General features: G+C 52.2%; 2 protein-coding genes across 9 annotated transcripts in view; one reads left to right on the plus strand and one right to left on the minus strand.

The window, feature by feature from the left end:
• Positions 1 to 23,444, plus strand: ERN2 (endoplasmic reticulum to nucleus signaling 2). Of its 8 annotated transcripts, none has more exons than XR_015154631.1 (22): positions 157 to 268; positions 2,483 to 2,588; positions 2,927 to 2,960; positions 3,186 to 3,258; positions 8,308 to 8,380; positions 8,520 to 8,627; positions 8,950 to 9,051; positions 10,588 to 10,852; positions 12,904 to 12,982; positions 13,075 to 13,222; positions 13,325 to 13,446; positions 14,129 to 14,284; positions 14,531 to 14,716; positions 19,487 to 19,571; positions 19,701 to 19,890; positions 19,972 to 20,071; positions 20,147 to 20,346; positions 21,846 to 21,993; positions 22,083 to 22,210; positions 22,724 to 22,847; positions 22,931 to 22,998; positions 23,089 to 23,444. XR_015154631.1 is itself a non-coding variant. In XM_086375300.1 (22 exons), the coding sequence occupies exons 1-22, from the start codon at positions 185 to 187 to the stop codon at positions 23,299 to 23,301; spliced, it is 2,778 nt and encodes a 925-aa protein (XP_086231426.1). In that variant the 5' UTR covers positions 157 to 184; the 3' UTR covers positions 23,302 to 23,444. The 8 variants fall into 8 exon arrangements, 6 of the variants coding, with proteins under 6 accessions (XP_086231424.1, XP_086231425.1, XP_086231426.1 ...); XM_086375300.1 differs by having other exon boundaries at positions 14,545 to 14,716; XM_086375301.1 differs by having other exon boundaries at positions 14,548 to 14,716.
• Positions 23,392 to 27,499, minus strand: part of PLK1 (polo like kinase 1) — a 10,519-nt gene continuing 6,411 nt past the window's right edge. The window contains exons 6-10 of the mRNA XM_086375304.1: positions 25,836 to 25,991; positions 24,748 to 24,825; positions 24,404 to 24,558; positions 24,124 to 24,306; positions 23,392 to 23,885 (exon numbers count right to left, since the gene is read on the minus strand). Coding sequence (XP_086231430.1) covers positions 23,679 to 23,885; positions 24,124 to 24,306; positions 24,404 to 24,558; positions 24,748 to 24,825; positions 25,836 to 25,991 — 779 coding nt within the window. The 3' untranslated portion in view covers positions 23,392 to 23,678. The remainder of the gene's footprint in view (positions 23,886 to 24,123; positions 24,307 to 24,403; positions 24,559 to 24,747; positions 24,826 to 25,835; positions 25,992 to 27,499) is intronic.

Below are 27,499 nucleotides of genomic sequence, written 5' to 3' on the forward strand. Positions count from 1 at the left end.
GCGGGTGTGAGTGCGATGGGAAGGGCAGGGGAAGGAGGGAAACAGCCGCTGAGGTTGCGTCCTGGCCCGAGCACCCAGCTGGCCCAGCCTGGGGCGGAGTCTCCTCCGGGCGGGCGGGGGCCGGGCGGTTCCCCGGAGGCACCGAGGGACCGGGCCAGCCGAGCGGCGGCCGTCTACGCGGGCTATGGCGAGCGTGGCCCGGCGGTCCGGCCCGTGGCCCCGGCTCCTGCTACAGCTCGCGGCGCTCCTCGGGACGCTCAGGCCCCAGGTGAGAAGCGGGCGGCCGCGGAGCCTCCAAGCTCCGGTCGGGGGCGCAGGCGTCCGGGGGTGCGGCGGGGCCACAGGGGGCGCCTCGCCCTCCCCCGGGTCCGGGTGGCCCCAAGTCAGCCTCTAGCCGGAGAAAACCTCCTCGTCTGGGGGAGTTGTCGGTTGCTCCACGAGCTGCAGAGGGGACCCAGCATCCCGCCCCTCCTGCGGCGTAGGGGTGTGGGGAGAGGGAACAGACCGAGGGAGGGGGCCCTCGCTTTCCTGCCAGGCCTCTTAAAACTTCTGGAACCTGGCTTCCTTGGAACTTGAAAGGTTCCCTGTGGAGAAGTGCGCCCACACACCGATTTTTACAAATTCAGGGGGATCACAGCGCTCCCCCTTACCAGTGACTGGACCCCGAACTTACAACCTCTGGGATAAGTAAGCTGGACTTATGGGAATCTGGTTCAACCGTGCCGGGAGCGGAAAAGTCCAGTCTTACAGAAATGCAGTGAGAGGGAAAAGCCAGGACTACAACCCAGGAGTCTAACCTATAACCCCCAGAACAGTTATTGGGCTCCCAGAAGCAACTGTGCCCAAGTGGCTCAGATGGTAAAGAATCTGTCTGCAACGTGGGAGACCCAGGTTTGATCCCTGGGTGGGGAAGATCTCCTGGAGAAGGGAATGGCAACCCACTCCGGTCTTTTTGCTAGGAGAATTCCATGGACAGAGGATCCTGGAGGGCTACAGTTCATGGGGTCACAGAGAGTCAGGCACCACTAGCAACTAACACACACACACACACACACACACACACACACATGCAACTGCTCGTGCCACCCCAGGCCCACTTCCAGCTTGAGACCCACCCCATGGTTGCCATCTAGGAATCTGAACACAGTGTGGCCAGATTGGGTGTTTCCAGGGGAAAAAAATGAGAAAAAAAGCTAGAAATGACAAAAATTAGAAACTTGACTTTTTAAGTGAAATCTTTCCAATTTTTAGAAATTGGTAGCTAACTGTAGACAAAATTTTAAACCCCCTGATGGTCAAACAAAACTTGACTGTGGACTCAGTCTGCAGCTTCTTGCCCAGGACAGTCTCCCTCCTGCCATGTGGCAGATCACAAAACAGGGCAGAAAAAGAGAGGGCTCAGAGGCAGCTTCCTGACTCTACTCCAAAACCATTGGCTTGCCCCCAAACCTGAGAGTCCGGGGGCAGGATGTGGCCTTTGCAGAGGTGCGGCAGGGCCACCCGGATGTTAGAGTTCCTGCTAGGAGCTCAGCCCCACCCTGTTTGCTCAAGGAAGGGCTGGAGCAGGTGAGTTAGCCCAGTGGGGGCCAGCCTCCCTACCGTGGCCACCCCCAGCCTTGGTCCAGGGGGCCCCCTGCAGGTTGGCACCAAAAGTAGCTGGGCCGGTTTGGGGGGTGGGGGTGTAGAATGGGTCTTCCCCAGAGAGGCAGACAGTGAAGCCAAGGAGAAAGGGACCAGGTGCTGGAACCAGAGAGATGGTGGTTCAAGTCCCAGTCCTGCCATTTATCTGTGTGGCTTTAGGCTGATTACCTAACTTTTCTGAGCCTTAGTCTCCTTCACCTGTACAGTGCTAAGAATAATAGCACCTCTTTCTGGACTCCTTTGGTGATCCAGTGCTGAAGACTCTGTGCTCCCAACGGCGGGGGGCCTGGGTTCGATTCCTGATCAGAGAACTAGATCCTGCATGCCAAACCAAGAGCCCTCAAGTGAAAGTGAATGTGTTAGTCACTCATGTCCAACTCTTTGCGACCCCATGGACTATAATCTTCCAGGCTCCTCTGTCTATGGAATTCTCCAGGCAAGAATACTGGAGTGGGTTGCCATTTCCTTCTCTAGGAGATCTTTCTGACCCAGGGGTTGAATCTGAGTCTCCTGCATTGTAGGCAGATTCTTTACTGTCTGAGCCACCAGGGAAGATCTCATGCTACAGCTAAAATCCAGCTAAGCCAAATAAAAATTTTTAATAAAAGCATCAGTCTCTTAGGGAGGCTGTAAGAGCCACTGATGTCCTTTTGTAAAGGAGCCAGGCTCCCAGCTCCCACTGTCGCCCCTCTCTAGGGTCTTGGAGATCAGGGGGTGGAGCCAACAGCTTTCCCAATCATCCATCCTTCTTTCTGTTTCCCTCTGGGGGACAGGGAGTCCCTGCCTGGAACAAGGACTAGGGTGGTCCCAGGCCTCTCAGAAGGCTTTGTTTCCACTGCAGGTTCAGAGCTTCACGCCAGAGAACCTCCTGTTTGTGTCCACCCTGGATGGAAGTCTCCACGCCCTGAGCAAGCAGACAGGAGACTTGAAGTGGACGCTGAAAGATGGTAAAGAAGGGCTACCACTCCTTGGACCTCGAGCTGGGGGAGGTCATCTCAGGATAAGAGCATGGGGTCTCGAATCCAATACTCAGGTGTCTTCAGTCAGCTTTACCATTTACCTAGGCTGTGTGGCCTTGGAAAAGTCACTTCACCTCTCTGAGCCTCAAGTCCTCACCTGTAAAATAGGGCCAAGGGTAACGACCCTACCTACAGGAGAGGTATTACATTAGCTCATGACAAAATGCTCGCTTGGTATCCGGCACACGGTAAGTACCAATGTGAGGTATGCCTTTCAACGGAGAGTCTGGAGGGGACTGCTCATGGTCGTGTCCTTGTCCCTGCAGATCCCATCATCCAGGGGCCAATGTATGTCACAGAGTAAGTGGACTGGGCTCTCTCAGGGCACGGACAGCTGGGAGATGAGGAAGCCAGGGTTGCCTGGAGGGGCACGTGGGCTGGAAGGAAGGGAAGAAATTCGGGTCTGGAGCTCTGTGGCGCCTCCTGTCGGGGGTGGGCTCCTACTGGCAGGGAAGTTGGACGGAAGGGGCCCTCTTGGAATCAGGGGGCGTGAACGAACCTTCCCCCCGTTCCTCTGCCCCACAGGACCGTCTTTCTCTCAGACCCAGCTGATGGCAGCCTGTATATCCTGGGGACCCAGAAGCAACAAGGATTAATGGTGTGTTTCGTACTGTGCTTGGATGGGCGAGGATCAGGACTTCTGTTACCCAGGGCACCGAGGGGGCTGTAGGGCCAGAATCTGAGTGTCCTGCGGAGGATGAAGTCTGAGAGCACTATGGCGAGGCTGTCTGGAGGCTGTCTGTTGAGGTTGGGAGTTGGGGGGTGACTCTGGCTGTATCTGTACAGCAGGCTGACTGTCAGGTCTCTGAGAGTGTCAGGAGCTTCTCCAGGGGCTCTGAGGGTTTTTAGGGGAAAGCTATGTATTAGTTGTTTAGTTGCTGTCATGTCCTACTCTTTGCAACATCGTGGACTGCAGCCCACCAGGCTCCTCTGTCCATGGGATTCTCCAGGCAAGAGTACTGGAGTGGGTCACCATGCCCTTCTCCAGGGGATCCTCCCTACCCAGGGGTCGAACCTGCATCTCCTGCAATGGCCAATGGATTCTTTACTGCTGGGAAGCCCATGTATCAGTTACTTTTTGCTAAATAACACATCGCCCCAAAACTCAAACTTCAAATGCAGACAGTTTATTTAACTCATTTTCGTGGGATGACATTTGAGGCTGGACTCAGCTGGGCGGTCTTGCTCAAGCATCTATGGTCAGCTGTCGGTCAGCTGGCTCTTTTTCTGAAAGCTGGTTGGTAGTTGGCCGGCTTTGGACAGGGGCCCCTGGCCCAGGGGTCTCTCATCTTTAAGCAGACAAGCCTGGACTTGTTCACATGGTATCAACAAGGGAATCAGAAGCAGCAGGAGGGGGCAAGGCCAGGGCATGAGCAGTTTTCAAGCTTTGCTTATTCTCTTATCCCTTACTATCCACAGAGGATCAGTTCCAGGTCAAGCTCCCACCACCAAAATCAGAGGGTGCTCAAATCCTTTGTGTAAAACGGCACAGTATTTGCATATAACCTAAAGGTATCCTCCCATATACTTTAACCCATCTTAGATTACTTATAAGACCTAATACAATGTAAATGTCATGTAAGCAGTTGCCAGGTGTGCAGCAAAGTCAAGTGTTGCTTTTTGGAACTTTCTGAAGCTTTTTTTTTTTTCCCAAAAAAAATATTTTCAATCTGCAATTGGTTGAATCTGTGGGTGCGGAACCCCTGGATAGGGAGGCTGTCTGTATCACATTCGCTAATGTCTCATCAGCCAAAGCTGGTCACGTGGCCAAGCGCAGAGGCCGGCAGTGTCAGAGCTCTGACTGTGCCATGGGAGGCCTGCCAGGACGGGCTTACTCTGTGATTAGGAAACTGAGTTGATAAGAGATGTTGGTGTGTTCATGGTGTGTCCCACAGGCAGGCCCCAGCAAATAGACAGCACCCTCCTACTGGAGAGCTTAAGGACGTTTTATTAATGGGGTTACTTACAAAGATGGGGGCCTAGTGTTGTTGTTGTTCAGTCGTGTCTGACTCTTCACGACCCCATGGACTGCAGCACTCCAGGCTTCTCTGTCCCTCGCCATCTCTCCAAAACGTCTCCCGAAGTTTGCCCCAATAGTACTGGAGTGGGTTGCCATGCCCTCTTCCAGGGGATCTTCCCAACCCAGGGATAGAACCCAGGTCTCCCTCATTGCAGGTAGATTCTTTATTGTCTGAGCCACCAGAGAAGTCCAAGAATCTGGAATGGGTAGCCCTGCCTATCCCTTCTCCAGGGGATCTTCCCGACCTAGGAGCTGAACTGGGGTATCCTTCTTTGCAAGCAAATTCTTTATCAGCTGAGCTACCCACGGGGCCGAGGGTAGGAGACCGGAAGGCAGGGTGCCAAGTGCTATGGCCCGTACCGTGGGGTGCTATTTATCAGCTCTAAGACGGTGGGGGGAGCAGTTATCACTACCTGGAGCTGGAAGGGCTTAGGGGAGAGGACCACGTGACAGGAGGCCTTTGGGGGAGAGGCACAGCCAGCCCACGATGACTCTGGGAGAGGAGCCCAGGGAACCCTCCCCCTGTCCCTGCCCCTTCCCTTATCCCAGCCCCACTGGAAGCCAGAGCACAGGGCAGCCACTGATGGGATCCACACGAGTGTGTCTCCCAGGAGAGAGGCAGAAAGCAGACCTCCTGTTCATCCAGCTGTGTGTCCGCCGTCGGGTCTCATGGGGCAGGTGTGGCTGTCGGTGACATCACTCCCCTGCATCTGGGATAAAGTCCAGTTGCCCCAACAAAGCACATCAGGACCAGCTCACTCCTGCAGCATCTTCACTCACCCACAGGCACCTATGTGCACACACACGTGCACACACTCACACTGATTAATTTCTTGAATATGCCAGCTCTGGGGCTTCACCCAGATTTTCCCCATAGGGTTCCAGACTGCCTGGGTTCCAGCTTGCTGCAGTAACAGCACACACATCCCCGTGGATCCACAGGGCTTGCTCTCTTGCTCACACCGTGTGACTCACGTGGGTCCTCGGGGGCTCTGTCCACTGTGGTCTCTTGCAGACCCAGGCTGTCAGATGCTCCGTCTCAACCTGGGCTTCTCCCGCAGCAAAGAGTTTGGAAAGTGACATGGTTTCTTCTGCACCCTCCCTTCGGCTAAATTTGGTTTCATGGCTATGCCCACTTTAAGCACAAAAGTCGGGTAATCTCACCAGGAGCCCAGAAGGAGAACCAGAATATTTGTGAAACGTGCTCCCCTTCCCCATGCTGGTTCCTGTTCATCCCCCAAGGCCCAATTTAAAACCCAAACTCCTTTCCAGCCCGTGATCTTGCCTCCAGCTTGCCTCCACTTCCCTCTGCCCTTCTCTATCCTCACTCCCAGCGCACTGGCTGTTCCTCAAACATGCCACTTGGGCTCGTCAGTAGGTGGCCCTGCTGGTGGTCTCAGCATTCTGTCCCTCTGCCCTCCACGGGCTCCTGAGCCTCACTGCTCCCTTGGATTGAGTTCTTACTCTCTAGCCTCCCTATGTGAAATAGCGCCTCTAATCACTCTATCCTAGCTTTCTGAGTTTGTTTTAATAACAGTTACCATTACCCGGCATTGTCATTTATGTGTTTTTATTTGTTTATTATCATACACACCAGAAATGTAACTCTGTGCAGAAAGGCACTTGGGCCCCAGCACCCAGCTAGTAATAGGTGAAATGACTGAATGAATGAACGCACCACTGAACATCCTCCTTCAGTCCTTCCGTCCCGCCCACCTGCATCAGGTACCCTCAGCTTCTGTGCTCCCCTATCACAGCACTAACCTTACACGCCAACTGTAGGTTGTATTGCCTTCTTTTGTTGTCCGTCCTGACTCAGTACATGTTTGTGCCTGGGGCGCTATCTTCTAAGAGCTCTGTATGTGGAGTTTGGGGATTTTTTTGTTTCACTTTGATATAATTTCAAGCCTAAGGGAAAAAAATGCAAGGATAGTACAGAGCAATTGTTTATTCCCTTTGCCCAGCTGCATCGATTTTTTTTAACATCTTATCACTTTCACTTTATTATTCTCTCTTAGTAGATAGATACAGATAGATAATATTACATGTATGTGTGTATATATGTGTATATATACATATATATATATGTATATAAAGGTCTTCCCTGATAGCTCAGTTGGTAAAGAATCTGCCTGCAATGCAGGAGACCCTGGTTCGATTCCTGGGTCGGGAAGATCAGGTGGAGAGGGATAGGCTACCCACTCCAGTATTCTTGGGCTTCCCTTGTGGCTCAGCTGGTAAAGAATCTGCCTGCAATGCGGGACACCTGGGTTTTATCCCTGGGTTGGAAATATCCCCTGGAGAAGGGAAAGGCTACCCACTCCAGTATTCTGGCCTGGAGAATTCCATGGACTGTCAATGGGATTGCAAAGAATCGGACATGACTGAGTGACTTGCACTTTCACTTTCATATATATAAAATTTGTATTATTCTATCTTAATAGATAGATATAGATAGATAATATTAAACATGTATATGTAATTTATATTATTCTATCTTAATAGATATAGATAGATAATATTCCACATGTGTTTACCTATAGATATAGACAGATACTATTACATGTGTATATATAAAATTTCTTTTTCTGAACTCTTTGAGAAAGAGTTGCAGACATTCTACCCCTTTATTCCTAAAGCATCATTGTGTATTCCTAAACAAGGACTTTCTCCTATACAACCTGAGTGTAAATTCTCAAAATCAGGAGATTTAACATTGAGGCAATAGGGTTATCTAATCCACATCCATATTAATGTTTCATTTTTAAAAGACTTTACTTAATCAATTATTTGTTTTTGGCTGTGTGGCAAGTGGGGGCTACTCTCTAGTTGCATCTCACAGGCTCCAGAGCACTCAGGCTCAGCTGTTACAGTGTACGGGCTTGGTTACTGTGGAGCGTGTGGGATCTTCCCAGAGCAGGGATCAAACCCATATCCTCTGCATGGGCAGATGGATTCTTAACCACTGGACCACCAGAGAAGTCCTGCATTAATTTTGTCAAGTGGCCCAACGGTGTGCTTTATTGTCCAGAACTTGAACTAAGACCACCCCTTGCATCTGGTCCTCATGTCTCTTGAAAGAGAAAGTGTCAGTCGCTAAGTGTGTCCGACTCTTTGCAACCCCATGGACTGTAGCCCACCAGCTCCTCTGTCCATGGGATTTCCCAGGCAAGAATATTGAAGCAGGTTGCCATGCCCTTCTCCAGGGGATATTCCTGACCCAGGGATCAAAGCTGGGTCTCCTGCATTGCAGGCAGATTCTCTACCATCTGAGCCACCAAGGAGGCCAGCCTTGTCTCCCGGGTGTCTCTTAATCTGGCACAGTTATCCAGCATCTCCAAGGCCATGATGGCCGCTGAAATTTTCAAGTCTCAGCGAGTGTTTCTGAGGTTGTTAGTCCAGGAGCGCATGATCAGGTGGCATCTTGGTGCTGGGGGTGGGATTTACTGCAGCTCCTTCGGAGGTCGTGTAGCAGAGTGGTTAATTGTGCAGGTTCTGGAAGCTGGCTCTGCTACTTACAGCTGTGTGACATTAGCCAAGTGACTCAGCCTCTCGGGAAATGGATATGATCATCGTTGTGCCCAGCGAATAGGTTGCATGTGTTTCTCTGCTCTTCCCGCTCCCCAGAGGCTGCCCTTCACCATCCCTGAGCTGGTTCACGCCTCCCCATGTCGCAGCTCTGATGGCGTCTTCTACACAGGTAAGCATCCCTCCAGCCTGGGGTCCTAGTCCAGCAGGGATAGGACCGAGGTCCAGCCAGGCCAGCGGGGCATGGCGCGGACAGGCTGCATGCCCTATCTATCCCATCTAGAGAGCGGGCACCCTTTCTACCTCCACAGGCCGGAAGCAGGATGCCTGGTTTGTGGTGGACCCTGAGTCAGGGAAGACGCAGATGACACTGACCACAGAGCGACCCTCTACCCCCCGCCTCTACATCGGCCGGACGCGTGAGTCAGACCCCAGCTGCTCCCCATGCTTTGGACAGCCCCCGCTTTGGCTCTGCCCAGGCCTGGCAGTTGCTCTCCACGCTGAGTTCAAGCCAGTCAATCACTCTGTCAGTCAACAAACTTGTCACTGAGCACTGAAGAAGGAGCCAGGGACACAGCAGTAACAAAGCAAACCTGGTCGGGCCATGGTGATGCTCACAGAGTCTGGCCTCCAGGCTGGGTGCTCGGGAAGCCCCTGCCTCCGCAAAATGAGGTCTCCCGGGTGGGGGTGGAGGAGCGTCACGTGGGTGTTCCTGGTAACCCTGCTTCTGGGTGTCCCCAGAGTACACGGTCACCATGCACGACCCCAGGACCCCAGCCCTGCGCTGGAACACCACCTTCCGCCGCTACTCCGCACCCCCTGTGGATGGCTCACCTGGTAAATGTGAGTGTCTCCCTGCCCTGGCTCCACCTTAGAGCAAGGTCTCCAACTCAAGGAACCCTGAGTGGCATCCACGACCAAGCCCCACCACATTCAGACCCATCTGATCCCCTGAGGGACCCCACATACTGAATGATACCCTCTTGATGGACAGCCTAGGTCACCCACTCAGCACACAGCCTCTGACCCTCCTGTACCCTGAGAGCTTTCAGCATCCTGACTCCTTCACACTTGCAGTGAGCTCAGCCAGGTCACCCTGGGTGCTACCCAGACCCCAAGTGACCCCCAAGCAACCCCTGCACACCTGAGCAGTCCCCATGTGTCCCAACTGACCCCCAGTGTTGACAGAGATGAGAGATGACCCTGAGTGACTGCCCCTAGAGTCACCACCCCCCTTGATATAATGAGTGCCCTTTCCTGTGTGAGTATGCTTCCTGCTGCTGCTACTGCTGCTAAGTCATTTCAGTCATGTCCGACTCTGTGTGACCCCATAGACGGCAGCCCACCAGGCTCCCCCATCCCTGGGATTCTCCAGGCAAGAACACTGGAGTGGGTTGCCATTGCCTTCTCCAATGCATAAAAATGAAAAGTGAAAGTGAAGTTGCTCAGTCGTGTCCAACTCTTAGCGACCCCATGGACCACAGCCTACCAGGCTCCTCTGTCCATGGGATTTTCCAGACAAGAGTACTGGAGTGGGGTGCCATTGCGATCTTGGGTAATATAATATTACAAAGAAATTGCTTTTCTTTTGTTATTGTTCAGCTCAGTCATCTTCATATATGTTTAATCCATAGTAGTCACTTGTGTTATTTCATTTCCTTCTGTTTTGGGTTTTTTTTTTTTTCATTTCCCTTAGTATATCAATATATTTGTTACTGGTTTCTAAGAACTCATTTATGACTAAAGGTGTCAACCATTTGTCATGCAGTATAAATGAAACACCGTATTTTATTGCCATCAATTTACTCTGGTATTTGGTATTTTGGTTGTGTATTAAAATATAATCATGTTGTGTTTAAAAAAATAATCGTAACTGCCCTTCCTAAATGCCTGAATGACCCCAAAGGTACCCTAAGCCACTCCCAGACCCTGACTCCACTATTCCACCTGAGAATTCACACAGGCGACCCTGACACATCACAGGTGACACCCACAAGGCCCCTAACTGAGCCCCCTTCACATTCTAAATGACTCCCATGTTACCCACATGTGTCCAGACCACCCTGACTGACCAACAGCCAGACCATGACTGACTTCCCCACATCCTAAGTGACAAGGACTTATTTGCACACCGGAGTTGCCTTTGGATGACCTCAGCTTACCCCTACATCTTACACAACTGTCCCGTTGAGCCTGATCAAAGTGACTCAGTGAACTTCCCATGTCCTGATAACCCTCCAGTGATCTCACCTGACCTCCACACACCTGAGGGGCCCTGCTGACAGCCCACCCTCAAAGCAGCTTCCCCACCCCAAGATGCTCCAAAGCGCCTCAGGGCAGGGCTCCCTGACCACATCTCCGCACCATCTTTCCTGGCAGACATGAGCTACCTTGCATCCTGTGGGATGGGTCTGCTGCTGACCGTGGACCCAGGGAGCGGGGCGGTGCTATGGACGCAGGACTTGGGCGTCCCTGTGGTGGGCATCTACACATGGCACCAGGAGAACCTGCGCCAGCTACCCCACCTCACACTGGCTCGAGACACCCTGCACTTCCTCGCCCTCCGCTGGGGCCACATCCGACTGCCAGCCTCAGGCCCCCAGGACACGGCCACCCACTTCCCTGCCTTAGACACCCAGCTGCTGTAAGTACCCATGTCTGGGGGCCAGGGAGGAGCTTCTGGAAGTATTTTGTCCAGTGTAGCCCAGGTCCAATGGGCAGGTATGATGTCCAACCATGACAGACCAGTACAGCTGGACCAAGGGTCACAGTATTTCAAACAGTTTGGTAAATAACCAGTGCCCTGTGTGCCCACCATGTGCTCCCAGGACCCCTGGATAGCCTCACTGTTCAGCAACTGGTAGGGTAAAATCTGGCCAAGGGAGGGCCTCCGTATCTCCACCCCCGTGCTACAGCTGGCATCTGTTCTGATTGGTAGGTACCGTGTGTTTATTGGGGCTTTCCCGGTGGCTCAGTGGTAAAGAATTTGCCTGCAATGCAGGAGGTGCAAGTTCCATCCCTGGGTCAGGAAGATCCCCTGGAGGAGGGCATGGGAACCCACTCCAACTTCTTGCCTGGAGAATCCCATGGACAGAGGAGCCTGGTGGGCTACGGTCTATAGGGTCGCAAAGAGTTGAACTCAACTGAAGCAACTGAGTGCACAGGCACATGTGTTTATTGAATTTTAAAACCCTTAAAAATGACCCTTCCTTATAACACCAAATACCTTAGTATCCCCCTCTTGGGGAGCCAGGAGACAGACTGGGAAAATCAGGGATTACCCATTAATTCAGTTGGTTCTCCCAATATTAATTGAGCATTTGCTACATAGCAATCACTTGCTAGGCTCTGGGAGTACAGTAATATAGCCAGTGTTCTGACCTACAGAAATCTCAGAGTCTAGTGCAAGAGACAGGGGTGTAAAGAGGTAATCACGATACGGTATGATAAGGGAAGAGATAAGAGAAGTATAGTGTATCATGGGAATGTATAAAAGGGCACCTAAATCAAGACTGGGGGCAGGAGGCAATCATAGAAAGTTTCCTAGAGGAAGGGACATACAAGTTGAAACCTAAAGGGTGAAGAGAAAACAAGAGAGACAGATCATGGCAACCAGGAAACAGAGTAAGTTAATAAAACAAGGCTGGAGCACAACTCTGAGCAGAGAAGAAGGTCTGAGGCTGTTAAACAGGGATCTTATCAGGTCATTTGAAGGGTTTAGGATAAGGTTAAGGAGAAGGCATTGGAAGGTTTTAGATAAAGAAGTGATTTGATCATATTTTCATTTTGGAAAGATAACTGGCTACAGTGTTAAGTCATCTTAGTGCTGTGGGGAGGAAGCAGGCACAGAACCTTGCCTTAGTTCAGGCAGAAGACACTCTGGACTAGGACGGAAACAATGGAGATGGAAATAAGTGGAGGCTAACAGATATTAAGAGGAGAAGACAGTATTTGGTGATTAGAAAGTTTGATGATTGTGAGCAAGGAGTCACCAATTACCATCAGGTTTCTAGAAGCACATGAGTGCTGTTGTTTTCAAAGGTAGGGAGCACTAGAGGAGGAAATGGGGGAGGAGGAGGAGGAGGAAGAAGAGGGGAGGAGGAAGAGAAGCAGGTAAGGAATGAGGTGATGAATTCAGATTTAGAAAACTGAGCTCCTGGAAGAGGTCTGGGCTAGAAACAGATTTAGAAGCAATGACTGTAGAGTTTGTATCATTAGCTTTTGCTATATAACCAATCACAATCACTCCCCAAATTTAGGGCTTCAGAATGAACATTTCTTATTTTTCAAGATTTTGTGGGTCAGCTGAGTGGTCTTCTGGTCTGGGCAGCCAGTTGGCAGCTTGGCTGAGCCTGGACAATCTAGAATGGCTTCACTCACCTATCTCATAGTTAGTGGATTTTTTTGGCCTATGGGGTATCAAATAAGGTCTCTCATACCCCCGCACAGTAACCTTGTTTTCCTCTTGTGGTGGTCTCAGGTTCCAAAGAACCCCATGAGAAGGCAAGTCCCCATGCACAAGCATTTCTCAAGCCTCTGATTGTCTCATTTGCTATTATTTCATTGGTCAAAGCAAGTCACATGACCCAGGCCAGAGTACGTGTGGGCTGGAACAATAGAAGGACACCAGTACGATGGGACTGAAACTGCCCGCCACCTTCACTCATTCTTCTCCCCTTTCCTCTCCCCCACTAGGATGACCCTGTATGTGGGAAAGGATGAAGCTGGCTTCTATGTCTCTAAAGCACTGGTTCACACTGGGGTGGCCCTAGTGGTGAGAAAGGGCCTCTGAGGGGCTGGAAAGAGGGGATGAAGCAGGAGAGAAGCCCCCCGCCACCACTCATGACTCTCCATCTTCTGCCGTAGCCTCGTGGCCTGACCCTGGCCCCCACCGATGGCCCCACCACAGAGGAGGTGACACTGCAAGTCTCAGGAGAGCGAGAGGGCTCACCTAGCACTGCTGTCAGATACCCCTCGGGCAGCGTGGCCCTCCCTAGTCAGTGGCTTCTCATTGGTGAGACCCCTTCCACCCAAACTTAAAGGACCTGTGAGCCCAGCTTCTGAGCTAGAAGGCTGAGGTCACCTTCAGCCCCCTGACCTTGTCCCTGCCCCTTAGGACACCATGAGCCACCGCCAGTCCTGCACACCACCATGCTGAGAGTCCATCCCACCCCAGGGAGTGGGGCTTCTGGGACCAGACCCTCAGAAAGCATCCAGGCTCCAACTCTCTTCTTGGAGGTCAGTGTTCGATAGGCAGAGGGCCTGTGGGGAGATGCTGCAGGGGTGGGCAGCCCTGGACCTTTTCCTCAGGCTTCTAGGCATAACATTTGAGGTGGGTCACCTGACCTCACAGTTTCTCAGAAGAAAAACTTTTTTTGTTGTTATTGCCAGAAAAAAGCGTTACAAGTGTCAAAACGGTATTGGCTATCTAAATTGTGAAACACGGGTCACGGTTTTCTTTATTCTTCAGTTTAGAGGTGGCAAAAGATTTATCAAGTGAGAAAATGAAAATGGAAAAACTATAAAGGTATGCCCTCCTGGGAGAGGACTGAACAAGAGTTGCTAGTAGTTCAAGGTTAGAAGGAACAGGCATGCTCTGTTCTCAGAATGACATGATTCTCAAATCTGGTTGCTTATCAGAATCACCTAGGAGCCCACTCCAACCTCACTGAATTCAGAATCTCTGAAGGCAGACACTTGTATTGTTTGGTGATGTCCAAGAGTATCTGGCTTTTTTAGTGACACCCCAGGTTTCCTGGGGCACCACAATTTTCAGCACCACGGAGAGCGCCAGGTTTGCCATCATGTAGACCACTCTCCACCCCTTCAGCTAAGCCCAGCCATGTACTGAGTGATGAATAAGGGTTAGGGGTTCTGTAGCAGGAGGGGCTGCTTATAGTGGAAGCTCCTTTGTCCTCAGCTCCTGAGCCTGAGCCGGGAGGAACCTCCGGACCTGGAGCTGCATCCTGAGAAGAAAACCTCAGCGCTGTATCCAGGCCTGGGACCCCAAGACCTGCTGGCAGCCAGTCTCACTGCTCTCCTCCTGGGAGGATGGATTCTCTTCCTAATGAGGCAGGTAAGCCCATCACCTCTGACCTCAGGTCCATTTTATGGTCTTCCTAGAGGAACTCTGCTCCTCTCCAAGACCACTTAGCGAGTTTCTCCCTCACCCAGGTCCAGTTCTATCCCCTGCCTTCCTCTTAGCAGCTCCCAGGCCCTCGATACTGTGCTCTATATGTCAATGCTCCAGGGACCGGCCATCTCAGACACAGCTTCTGGGCCCATCATGGGGCAGGGCTGGCCAGGGCTGAGCCCTCTTCAGCCCCCATATTTCAGCAGCAGCAGCAGCAGTTGGCAGAGAAGCAGCAGCACCAGGCTCCCCTGGCACCTGCAGGCCCTTCTGACATCTCACAGGATGCTCAGCCCCAGCCCTCCAGTGCCACCCTTCAGAGCCAGAAGAAGCTTCAGAATCCCCCAGAGCAAGGCCAGCCACTGGAAGACCCTGAAGGTGAGCTCACATGAGCAAGAAAGGGCAGAGTCAGGGACAGAAAAGAGAGAGGCAGGTTTAGCTCCAGAATCAGATTATTGGAACAACTGCTGTTGTTCATTCTGTGAACTGAACAAGTTGTATCTGACTCTTTTGTGACCCCATTGATTGTAGCCCACCAGGCTTCTCTGTCCATGGGATTTCCCAGGCAACAAGACTGGAGTGGGTTTCCCATTTCCTTCTCCAAGGGGTCTTTCTGACCAGGGATCCAACCCACGTCTCCTGCCTTGGCAGGTGGATTCTTTACCACGAAGCCACCAGGGAAGCCCACCCTAAATGAGTTAATAGGAGAGAACTTTGAATAGTGCCTGCTGTGAAGTGGAGCCCTCTAGAAATGTTTGCCATCATTTTTGCTGTTGTCATTATGTTCAGGGACCCTGGATACAGATAGAACTGGTATAGATCTAAGTCCACTGTTAATTTTGATAAATTGCTTGACTCCTCTGAGCTGCAGTTTTCTCATCTGTCAAGTGGGAATGATACCGCCTACTCCATTACATCACCTCTTATGACCGGTTTACCATCACCACTATTATTAAATCATGCCAAGCTGGTGTTATTAATATGTGTTAAAAGAATATCCTGTTTGGTAATAATAATAGTAGTAGTAAATTACCTAGGTACCCTTTGGTTCCTTTTCTCTTTAGAGCTTTTTATTTTTTTTTTTAACATTTTCCTCTCTTCTCTCAATTTCATCCTATAAAGAAGCCCTTTCAGGCTTCCTCTGGAACCTGTGGGATGCCCCAGGGGAGCTTCCATGTGCTTTTATTGGTCAGTCCAGGCTGCTTCTCTCCTGCTTCTTTGGCACTGCTCAAGCCACCGCCTCCTACCTTGGAGCTACTCTGCTGCACCACTAACTCAGCCTGAAGTCCGCCCCATATTTAGTAGGATGCTCCCATGCTGCTTCCGAAGTTCCCCTCTGTGTTCGCCCCCCCCTCCTCCACCCTGTGCTGAGAGGAAAGCAGCTTCCTTCCTGGGGGCTCAGCTTCTGTAGAAAGCCCCCCACCGCAGAGTTGCCTGAGCCCTGAAGGTTGCAGTTCCGGTCACTTTCCTGGCTCTGGGTGGGTCCACACAACACTCGATTGCACCCTGAAACACTTCTTCTTGGACCTTCTGACTCAAGCCGAGTCTTTCCCCAGATGACCCAAACACCACGTTGTCCCAGGTGGTTCTTGTCAAAAGACCTTACTGTCCCTCACCACCACGGTCTACTAGACCCAGTTACTGACGGGATGGAATTCCTTCCCCCAGACATCTTCTCAGTCCCCTCGTGGGTCTGAAGATACCACTAACCCACAGAGGAAGAGAAAAGAGGATGTTGGATTCCAACCCTGGCTCATCCAGGCTCCCCTGTTATATGAAATACTTAAACTTCTTTATTCACTGTGAAAAAACAATCAAAGTATTATCAGTGCTTCAGGACATCTAGAAAATAAAATACCCAGCTAGAGCATGGTCATTTTGTGACAAAACTCAGTGGTAACAATCTCTATATAATATTGAGTTCCCTCTGCACTTTAAAAGAAACCTTTCTATTTCTTTTACTTTCTTGAAAGTCTTAATAAGCTTTACTTTGGTATTTTCATAACTTCTAGGAAAGCATGGAAGGGACAGGTAATTATTAAGTGCTGTGATAAATGCTGTGATGGGGATGGAAGGATACAGGGAGCTGTAGGAACACAGAGGAGGGTCATGGAGCTCTGATGTGGGGACATAGGAAGTGTCCTCAAAGTGAAGTTAGGCTGTGATCCCAAAGAGAAGAAGGAATTACCCAGGTGAGCAGGGCAGAGTGGAGCAGGAACCCTCCAGGTGGCCCCAAGAGCACAGGTGAAGGTTCAGAGATGCGAGAAAGCAGGGTGCACATTCTGGAAGCTGAGAAGAGGGTTGCAAACTCATGCTTCCGGGTGGGTCAGGTGGATAAAGCAGAGAAGCGAAGCAGTCACATAGGAGAGAGAATAGGGAGTGGTGGGGACTGTGGCCAGCTGGAGAACAGGTGCTTGGGCTAAGCCTGCCTTGCTTACTGCTGCAATCTGGACCAGAGCTTGACTCAGGAATTATCTGTTGAGTTAGTGACTGACACTGGCCACCAGAGATTCTTAGATTAGACAGCACTCTTAATAAATATATGCAGAGTGAATATGTGCTAAGCAGGTATGAGGTATAGGCAGAGTTAATGGCTAGGACTTGCCCATTCAATATGCAGCAATTTGGAGTCCAGTGTATCGAAATCTTTCATGCAGGGAGAGTCAAATAAACACATGTGGCAGATGGCAGGAAAGCTTCGAGAACCACTCTCCAAAAAAGCCCTCCACTCCTATGGCAGCCCCTAACTGCCTTAGGGGCTGTTCTTAGGACGTCTATGTCAGGAACTCTGACCTTGGAACCTCTGGTCCTCCTCTCAGTGCAGGGAAAGGAACGTTCCTCAGGACCTTTTCATGGTTCACAAAATCTGCAGTGGAGCCCTGCCCCACTCTCATTTAACCTCCACCAATGCATCTACACGTGCTTGGTAGGGTGTCCTCCAGGACTGCTGGCTACATGGTACATTCAGCAGCAAGTGGGCACAATCAAGCTGGCACAACCAGCTAAAACTGAGAGCTAACATTTATATAGCACTTACTGTACACCAGGCCCTGTTCTAAATATTGTGCATGTATGAAGTCATATTCACAAGGTAGATACTATCATTATGCTGATTTTATAGAAGAGGAAATTGAAGGCAGAAAGGTTCATGACACTCCCACCCCGGACTCACAAAGCCAGTATGTAGCAGCCCGGGAACTCAAAAGGAGGTCAACTTTGGGATGGTATCTCTGTTTGAATTTTGGCAGTGCCCATGAAGTAGGTAACCGGCTTGAATGGTTTCCCAAGCCGTGTAAAAGAAGCAACGCAGTACCTCACATATTTCTGAGGATCTCAGAGGGGATTCTGACCATACATCATGTCCCCACCACATGACAACTTTTGATTCCTTTAGAAATTCTCCTGTGTTTGTTGCTTCTCCGTTATCATGATATAGAAGGCTGAGCAAATGATGGTGAATATGTTTGTGCAAACTGAGCCTCCTGATTCATTATTTCTGCATTCAAGAACTTCATGGCCAGAAGTCTGGCCTCCATCCCAGCACTGAGGGTCCTCCTGAATCTAGAGTTAGTTCTGAATCTAACCCAGAAAGCACGTAGTGAGTGTTCACGAGGGCATCCAGGCAGGGGAGGCAGACATGCAAAAAGACAGGAAACCAGCAGAACCAAGCGAGTGGTACAGAGCGGTACAAAAGAGGAGCCGGAAGCGCTCAGGGACCCTCGCCTGGAGCCAGCTGAGCAGGGCTTGTCCAAACAGGCTTTCCGGCAACTCTGTCCCTGCTTTCTGAGCTGCTGGAGAGACAGGCCCAGCTTACCTGTGTGTGATGTGCTTCCAGCATGGCCCCAAGACCACGGTCCTGAGGGTGGAGTATACACATTTCAGGGTACACACATTTCACTTACTGCCTGCATCTCATCAGCAGAGAGTTTTTAAGCAAATAACCTAGAGCAGTGCTAAGGGACAGCTTAATACTTTGCTCGCAGATCTCTGACGCTGATTTTCATTTGCTTTTCCTGGAGCCGATTAGAGACTAAAGCTGCCAGCTCTTCCTAGGGAGAGTGTTCTCAGGACCACGGAGGGGCACACAACTCTAGAAGCACAAGATGCACTTAGCTGTGTGCATGGGGCCCCCTGGGTGCTGAGCAGGAGCCTGCCCTGTGCCTGGGTCATTGTGAGGGGTCTCTCCCAGGTGACCCGAAAGGAAGAGCAGTAACTGCCCAATTCCTCCACTCACCTGAGCCAATCCCACCCACCCTTTCTTAAAAAAAAAAAAAATTTATTTTTGGCTGTGCTGGGTCTTCATTGCTCCTGAGGCCTTCCTCTAGTTGCTGCAAGGCCGGGGGTGGAGGGGGGGCTACCTCTCTAGTTGCGGTGCACGGGCTTTTCATTGTGGTGGCTTCTCTTCTTGCAGAGCACAGGCTCTAGGCACATGGGCTCAGTAGCTGCAGAGTCTGAGATTAGTTGTCCTGCGGCGTGTGGAATCTTCCCAAACCAGGGATCGAACCTGTGTCCCCTGCACTGGCAGGCGGATTCTTAACCGCTGGACCACCAGGAAAATCCAACCCCACCCTTTGTAACGGGAAGCCAAGGCCTTCTGGGGGCTCCCTGCTTCCCTGGAACTAGTTCTAGACAGTTCAGCATCCACATGCCCACTGCTCTCCGCCCACCTTGACCCCCGCCCAGGACAGTCTTTTCTGCCACAGCCTTCACCTTCATCATGCTTCCGGCTGACAAAATTCACTTTCCTACTTGAAGCCAATACCTTAGTCGAAAGGGTTTATTATATTAGTAACTGGTGGAGGTGGGGAAAGGAAAGAAACCTGGGCAGGAAATGCCAGAAGAGGGAAAAATGATAAAAGAGGACAGCAGAGCAGACCTCCCCCCCACCCTTTTTTCCATTAATCCTCAGTAATATTATGCAGGATCCTTGACATAGTCCCCCTTTACAGATGAGAAAACCGGGGCACCGCGGTTAGGTCACTTGCCTGGAGTAAGTGGTAGCCTGAGGCACTGGACCCTGTCTGGCACCCGGAGGGGCATGGAAGCCGGAGGCTGGAGAGAGATCGAGGTTGGGGAGACGGGTCTGGACTGGGCGGGGTGGCAGCCATGGGCAGAGGCCCCATGAGACCCCGTCTCCTCTCCCCCCAGCTGAGCAGCTCACCGTGGTGGGGAAGATCTCCTTCAACCCCAAGGACGTCCTGGGCCGCGGGGCCGGTGGGACTTTTGTTTTCCGGTGAGTGGCAGCCAGGAGCTGGGCTGAGGTGGCCACTATCCCTTGGAGAGCACCTGTTTCAAAGAACCCCCAAGGTGGGTGTGGATCCTAACGATTCCCTTTTCGTCTGCCCTCTGGACCTCCACCCAGGGGACAGTTTGAGGGGCGGGCGGTGGCGGTCAAGCGGCTCCTCCGTGAGTGCTTCAGTCTGGTCCGGCGGGAGGTGCAGCTGCTGCAGGAGTCGGACAGGCACCCCAACGTGCTCCGCTACTTCTGCACTGAGCGGGGACCTCAGTTCCACTACATCGCCCTGGAGCTCTGCCGGGCCTCACTGCGGGAGGTGAGGCCTGCGCTCAGGGGTGGGAGCAGGGCCGGGGGTCCTGGGCTGCAGGGTGATGCTCTGCCCCTCACTGCTCCCCAGTACGTGGAACACCCGGAGCCGGACAGCTGGGGCCTGGAGCCCGGGATGGCGCTGCAGCAGCTGATGGCGGGCCTGGGTCACCTGCATTCCCTACACATAGGTACCAGCCCCTCCCGGCCTCCCTCCGAGCCCCTGCCTGCCCCCCTCAGCTCTCAGCTCTGCTCTGCTCTCACAGTGCATCGCGACCTGAAGCCGGGCAACGTCCTCATTGCGGGGCCTGACAGCCAGGGCCTGGGCAGAGTGGTCCTCTCAGACTTCGGCCTCTGCAAGAAGCTGCCTGCCGGCCGCTGCAGCTTCAGCCTCCGCTCGGGCATCCCGGGCACAGAAGGCTGGATGGCGCCCGAGCTCCTGCAGGTCCCGCCTCCGGACAGCCCTGTGAGTCCTGCTACCCCAGGCTGCAGGCATGCCTCCCCACCCAGTGTCTCTGCTGCCTGGGCTCTGGATCACCCGTTCTGTGGCCTTCAGTGACTCCTCCCAGCCTGTTTCTTCATCTGTAAAGTGGGGATAACTCCTCCCTTTTTCCCCTAGGGCAGTGGTTCTCAACCAGGGGTGACTTTTGCCATCACTGGGCAATGTCTGGAGACCTTTTGGGTCGTCCATTTGGCAGGGAAAGGAAAGTTGCTACTGCCACCTAGTGGGCAGAGGCCAGGGATGCTTGTGAGACACCCAATGCACAGGACGGTCCTCCAGGACCAAGAATCATCTGGTCCAAAATGTCAACAGTCCCGAGGTTGAGAAGCACTGAGCTAGAAAATGGTTTTCATCTCTACTGTGGTGTAGTCACTGAGGAGCTTGAAAAAACCCAAGTGCCCAGGCCCTACACCCAGTAACTGACCCCCAGCGACTTTACTGTGAAGCCAGAGTGGAGAGCCACCCAGATTGGAGGGTTTGGGGGAGCATCAGATGAGCTAATGGTTTCCTCAGGTGGTGCTAGTGGGAAAGAACCTGCTGCCAATGCTGGAGACTTTAGAGACACAGGTTCAATCCTTAGGTCAGGAAGAACCCCTGGAGGAATAATTGGTAACCCATTCCAGTAGTCTTGCCTGGAGAATCCCATGAACAGAGGAACCTGGCGCACTACTGTCCATAGCATTGCAGAGTCGAACGTGACTGAAGTGATTTAGCATGCGCACACACACATGAGCTAATGTAACTGAGTCATAGAGCAGTGTCTGAACCCCGGAGGCACTTGGAGACCCAGGATCACAGATTTTTGAGTCAGTGTTCAGGGGGACATCATAGGCATGGATGAGAGTAACACACAGGTGAACAGACAGAGTCACCCCCACCCCTGAAGTCGAGCGAGAGCTAGAAGTGGCAACGTGGAGACCCAAGAACCAGGGCACTGACGTTAGGAGCCTATGCGGGCTTTGATTTTTTAAATTTGCGGCCACCATTTTAACTTCTGAGAAATTCCACATAAAAGTCTAGATTTCTGGATTCTTTTGCAAAATCAAAAGCTCTGCCACCCGAGAAAGTCCCCTGGAGGCAACCAGCTGCAGCTGAGTGCCAGAGGCCAGCTATGGATGGGGACGGTACCAGATCACTGTCCCCACTGTTGCCTTATTGCCTCATGCCCAGCCAGCTTCACTCGGACATGTCAGCATCACCCACCAGACCTGGAGGAATAACGCGTGGAGACCTAAACTAGAGGCTCAGTGGGCGCAAAGATTCTGGATGAAAACCACACGTCCCTTCTACTAGTGCAGAGGGGAGGGAATGTAGGGCCACGAAGATGCATCTTGGAAAGCATCCTTGAGTTCTAGCCTGAACCAAATCCCAGGCTGCTGCCACACCAGCCCTGGGCAGAGCGCAGCCAGGGAGACTTCCTGGAGCAGAGACCTCCTCCTCATCTTTGTCCCTCTGGCCCCCAGACCAGCGCAGTGGACATCTTCTCTGCAGGCTGCGTGTTCTACTACGTGCTTTCCGGTGGCAGCCACCCCTTCGGAGAGAGTCTTTATCGTCAGGCAAACATCCTTGTGGGGGCTCCCTGTCTGGCTCACCTGGAGGAAGAGGCCCACGGTGAGGGTGACCTGGGCTGGCAGAGGAGGGGGGTAAGCAAGGCAGAGGCTGGGCGGGCTTGAAGCCACCCCTCCCTCTTGCCCCTGCAGACCAGGTCGTCGCCCGGAACCTGGTGGAGGCCATGCTCAGCCCCCTGCCGCAGGCTCGCCCCTCCGCTCACCAGGTGCTGGCCCACCCCTTCTTTTGGAGCAGAGCCAAGCAGCTCCAGTTCTTCCAGGTCAGTTGGAAATATGGAGAGGCCTCAGAAAGTTTGGGTTCTGAGCAAGGGAAACCAGGTTGGCTGGGGGATAGAGACTCATCTGTGTTCCAGGCAGCCCAGCTCCTTGATCTAAACTAAGACAGAGCCCAGACTCCCAAACGCTGCCCTCTCAGCCCTGCATGGTCTCCTCAGCACCGTTTTCCAAGCCCAGCTGCCCCTGGTGTGAGGACATACCCCATTCCTTTCAGCCCTAGTTATCTCTCATGCTATTCCCATGCCCAGACAGCACATTCCACTTCTGTGACCTTGACTCACTGAGCCTGTTTGCTCGTCTGTAAAATGGGGAATACAGCGCCTCTGTCACAGGTTGGACTAGACCCTGTGTAGCAGAGACGCTCCACTCGACAGGAGGCAACAATCCTTTACCCTGAGCTGAGCAGCTCTGGCTGCTGCATGCCCCCAGCCATTGGACCCTCCTGGCCTGTGGCCTCCAATCCCGGTCAGGAGGCTCAGCAGCTCTGTGGGTCCTAGGACGTCAGTGACTGGCTGGAGAAGGAGCCTGAGCAAGGGCCCCTGGTGATGGCGCTCGAGGCAGGAGGCTCCGAGGTGGTCCGGAGTGACTGGCACAAGCACATCTCGGTGCCATTGCAGACAGGTAGAGGCCAGACTCGAGGGGCCCGGGAGGTCAAAGGGACGCCCCAGCAGGGACGGCTGTGCCAACGCCTTGCCTGCCTACAGATCTGAGAAGGTTCCGGTCGTACAAGGGGACGTCGGTGCGAGACCTGCTTCGTGCTGTGAGAAACAAGGTGTGTTCCAGGGCTCGGGAGGGGCCTGGACGGTGGGGAGGCCTGAGGCCTGGTCCGGCTGAGCCCCAGCTCTCTGCTCCAACCCTCCAGAAGCACCACTACAGGGAGCTCCCAGAGGAGGTACGGCGGACGCTGGGCTCTGTCCCCGACAGCTTTGTCCAGTACTTTACCAACCGCTTCCCACGGCTGTTGCTACACACGCACGGTGCCATGAGAAGCTGCGCCTCCGAGAGCCTCTTCCTGCCTTACTATCCACCGGCCACAGGGGTGAGGGGGCCGAGCCCGGGGGCAGCGGGGAGCTGAGCCCGCCCGGGTCGACAGACCAGCAGAGGCCAGGCCGCTGGGGCCACCGGAGCAACAGCGTGTGCCCCTCAGGGAACACAAGAAGGAAAGGAAGATTCACGTATGTTTAATGTGTATAAAGGCAAGCACAGTCCCGAATTCAACAGCCACGTTCTGTACAATTCATAGGGTGGGCCTGAGGGCAAGGGGAGAGGCCACAGAACCCACACGGAACATGTACAAAAATAACTTACACAGCAGCCCCCACCTGCAGGGATGACGAAGGTCTCGCCCCGGCCCCCAGGGCTGGGGACACACTATAAAGTGGCACCACGGTGCTAACCAGCGTGGGCCAAGGTGCTAGTTGGGGAGGAGGCGCCAGTCCGGGGGGTGGGGGGCTATGAGGAGGCCTTGAGGCGGTTGGCGGCCGAGCGCGAGCTCAGCAGCTTGTCCACCATGGCGCGGGCGTAGCGCAGCCGGCTGGCCAGCTCCTTGGAACAGCCGTACTCCTCCAGGAGGCTCAGGCGGTATGTGCGGAAGTCCCGCTTCTCGTCGATGTAGGTTACGGCGGCCATCAGTGGGCACAGGATGAGTTTGGTGTGGTCCTGTGAGGGAGAGGGCAAGAAGATGGACAGAGGGGTTACTGGTGATTGAAGACCCCAGCTGCTACTGTGTGTTGGCAGGAGTAGAGGGAAGATGGGCCGGCTGGCGGGAGGGGACACGTTTCATTTCTTTCTACTGCTGCTGCCAAGGATGGGTCCATGCCCCCCACTCTCCACCCAACTCCGTGGGCTGGCAGAGAGGCACAGACACCCTACCCCAGCCTTCCAGGGCCCAGCTCACCTGGAAGAAGTTGATCTGCACACAGCCATTACTGAGGTGCAGGATGATGGCACTGCGGGTACGGAACCAGGTCCGCAGGTAGGGGAGCCGGGCCAGCTCGTCGCCTTCCCGAGGCGTGATGTTGGCGCCCGCCTTCAGCAAGTGCTCGCTCATGTAGTTTCGGAAATACTTCAGGAGGGTGATCTGGTTGGAGGGTGAGAGAGGGAGTCGAGTTAGCGCCTGTCCCCGGGCACAGCCCTCACTCTGCAACACAGGACCACACAGGCCAACCAGCACTCACCTTCTTTATCAAGGAGTTGGGGTGGGAGCTCACGGTGAGGTAGGACTCTGAGCCATCGCGCTCGATGTACTGTAGGCTGTCGCCGTCACTGTAGAGGATGAGGCGCGTGGAATCGTTGAAGAGCACCCCGACGCTGTTGTCGCACAGCTGATACCCTAGTGGTGAGGGGAAGGAGACCTCAGAAAGGGGGAGGGGGAGCAGAGAGGGCCTTGGAAGCTGGAACTAGGAGGCCTGGGATGCAGACAAAAGAGTGTTGAGGGAAGAGGACCCGAGAGTCAAGAAAAGCAAGTGCCTGTAACAACTCGGAGGGTCTCGAGCTACCCACCCACCTGGGAGAAACCTACCGAGGCCATACTTGTCCGAATAGTCCACCCACTTGCTGACCCAGAAGATGGGGATGCAGGCAGGGTCCTCGGCCTCCTCTGGGACAGAAACAGACAAGACAACAGTCAGGACGAGCCTCTTCCTCTCTGATGTGCTCGGGTGGCCCATACCAGGGAACTCGGTCCAGAGGCCTGGGGCCCCAGAGGAGAGCAGAGCCGGGCCTCTGCCATCAAGTAGCTTAGACAGGCAGCACTGAGGCAGAAAGTCACAGTGCAGCCGAGTCTACCCGTGCGTTCAGCTGACCCGTTTAGCAAAGGCCCACTGTGTGCCAGGTGCCATCACAGACATAGTGAGCAAAGACAAAACCTACTTCCCGGAGCCTGCAAACTGGCTCCAGGGCTAGAGACCAATCAAAATAAATATGCACAGAAATGTAAGTTATTTATAACTATCATGGTGAGAATCAGTGAGTTTTGAGTGATTAAAAAATTATAAGAGAAGCTAATTTCAGATGTATGAAAATGTGATGTTCCATGCATGCTATAATCCCCTCTTTCAAATACAATAAACAAATGTGGAAACTTTATGTTAGATGGGAAGTGGTGTGGAGAAAACATAAAGCAGGTAAGGGGGAGGAGAAATGCTAGGGGTTGGGGGCAGGGAGATGCTCATAGAGGTAATGCTGGTAGAAGCACGTGAAGGGGTGAGTGTCAGCCATGCAGGGATCTGGATGAAGCGAGTGCTGGGGGAAGGGAACGGTGTGAGCAAAGGCCCTGAAGCTGGAGCATGCCTGGGTCTGTTATTTCCACTGTCTTGAGGCCACAGAGGAATTCCCTGAGCAGAAGAGACAGTGTTTGCAGAAGCACACAGCCAGCATATGGAGCTGCTAAAAGGTGGGGCACTTGTGGAGACAGAACAGATGAGTCACAAAAAGAAAGGAGAGGCCTGACCATGGAAGGCCTGAGCCAGCAGGCCAACTTCCCTGGACTGTAATGTACAGGAAATGGGAGAAGGAAAGGCATTATGGAGCTGGGGGCCTGGACAAGCTGCCAGCATTCTGCGGCTGAGACTTCCCTGCCCTTTCCAGGTGCCCTGGCCTGGCGCCCACCTTGCCTCACCAGCCCCCGCTCCGAGGGCTTGGAGGCGTTGACGCTGTGCAGCTGCTGCAACATGTCGCTGAGATGGCAGTCGATGGGCTCACTGGCCTCCCGCACCACTGGTTCCTCTTTCTCCCGGGGACGTTCAGGCATGGGGTTCTCCATGCCTGTAAGGAGAGGAGACATGGTCATTAGTTAGGCACAAAGGCTGCAGGATGTGAGGGCCTGGGACCCCCAACCACAGCTCGAGAAGCTCTTTACGCTGCCACTGCTTTAGGTAAGCAGCAGGTTATTAGAGCAGGAGCTGCCCTGCTGGCTTCATGGCCACACACAGCCATAATGCTTCAGACACTCAGGCCTCTGACCCAATGCTGGGCCCTGCTGGGAACCTCTGGTCCTGAGCAGCTTGGAGCTGCCTGGCTTCAATCTAAGAATTAAAAGCATCTTCTGTATCCAGGAAAATGGGAGGGCTCAGTAAATTGCAGTCCATAAGATGGCCTAACAGGCATTTAATGAAAACATAAGAGGTTTTCCCCCCTAAAATCTGCTTTATGTACTTGTATGTGACTGAAATCTAAAAAGATACACCCTGAAATTTTAAGACTAGGTGTATTTGGGTGGTGGAATCATGGATGATTTTTATTGCCTTTTATGCTTAAAAGTTTAATTCTTTCCCCACCAACATGAAATTCTTAAAATATTTAAAGATCTGAATTTGCAATTTAGAAAATCTATGCTATGATAAAGACTTAAGTTTGAAAGAATAGAATATTTGAGACTTGCTTTAAAAACTCTCTTGCTAGAGAGAGTTTCTAGTTTCTAGTTTCCCTCAGCTCTTTCACTGCCGTGGGTTTAGTACCTGGTTGAGGACCCACAAACCAGGGAAGAGGAAACAAAACAAAACCTCCCTCCCAAAAAATCTAGCAGAAAGAAAAGGAAGAAGGTGGAAACGATAAAAACAAGTATAGGCAGACAATGATAATTATTAAAAACAGATGATGAAAAATGGAATTTATGTATTCCCCAAAAAGTTCATTCTACTTCTGGGTTTTGCTTTATGTCCAAAATCTAAAACTAAAAAAAAAAAAAAAAAAGCAATCCTTTAAAATAACAATGTTATCTTATAGCTCTAAGACTAAATATCCATGAGTCCATACCAACCAAATAAATGAATGGGAGAGAAGTGACAGCTCTTCCTTACCGAAGAATTTTGATTAATAGATGTAGAAGGAACAAGAAAAGGGGAAAAATCACCATGAGAATACCACAGTAATAACTGCTGCTACATTCACCACAGATGCTAACATCAGTGAGCTGAAGTCTGAGAAGCAGTATTCTCTCAGAGACGCTCCCCATGGGGCTTAAATTAATCACCGAAGGAAAAACGGTAACTATGCAGTGGAGGCACCACCTTAACCAGTGATCACCATTCAAAGGAAATACTCATATGATCAAAGAAAATATCAAAAATTAAAGCAAAAAGAAAAAGTTATCCTTAAAACAGCAGTGTCATAACTGAAACGAACTCATAAAGTTGTGCTATATCCATACAGAGAAATAAAGTATTTCAAGTGGCTTTTCTTGGGGGGGGTGTGTGTGTGTGTGTGTGTGTATGAGAGAGAGAGAGAGAAATATAGTTTAAGGACAAAAAGAACTGCATGGAAATAAACACAGT

Source organism: Bos grunniens, chromosome 25 (assembly GCF_055505025.1).
Source record: "Bos grunniens cultivar Pamir isolate PY7600 chromosome 25, Bosgru_T2T1.0, whole genome shotgun sequence".
Lineage (NCBI taxonomy): Eukaryota > Metazoa > Chordata > Mammalia > Artiodactyla > Bovidae > Bos > Bos grunniens.

What these genes read in the sequence shown, in the direction of transcription:
- ERN2 (XM_086375298.1), top strand. Translation starts at nt 16, where the DNA reads ATGGGAAGGGCAGGGGAAGGAGGGAAACAGCCGCTGAGGTTGCGTCCT. An exon ending in GGATGGCTCACCTGGTAAAT is followed by an intron (nt 9,052 to 10,587) that starts GTGAGTGTCTCC and finishes CTTTCCTGGCAG; the next exon opens with ACATGAGCTACCTTGCATCC. An exon ending in TTCTCTTCCTAATGAGGCAG is followed by an intron (nt 14,285 to 14,544) that starts GTAAGCCCATCA and finishes CCCATATTTCAG; the next exon opens with CAGCAGCAGCAGCAGTTGGC.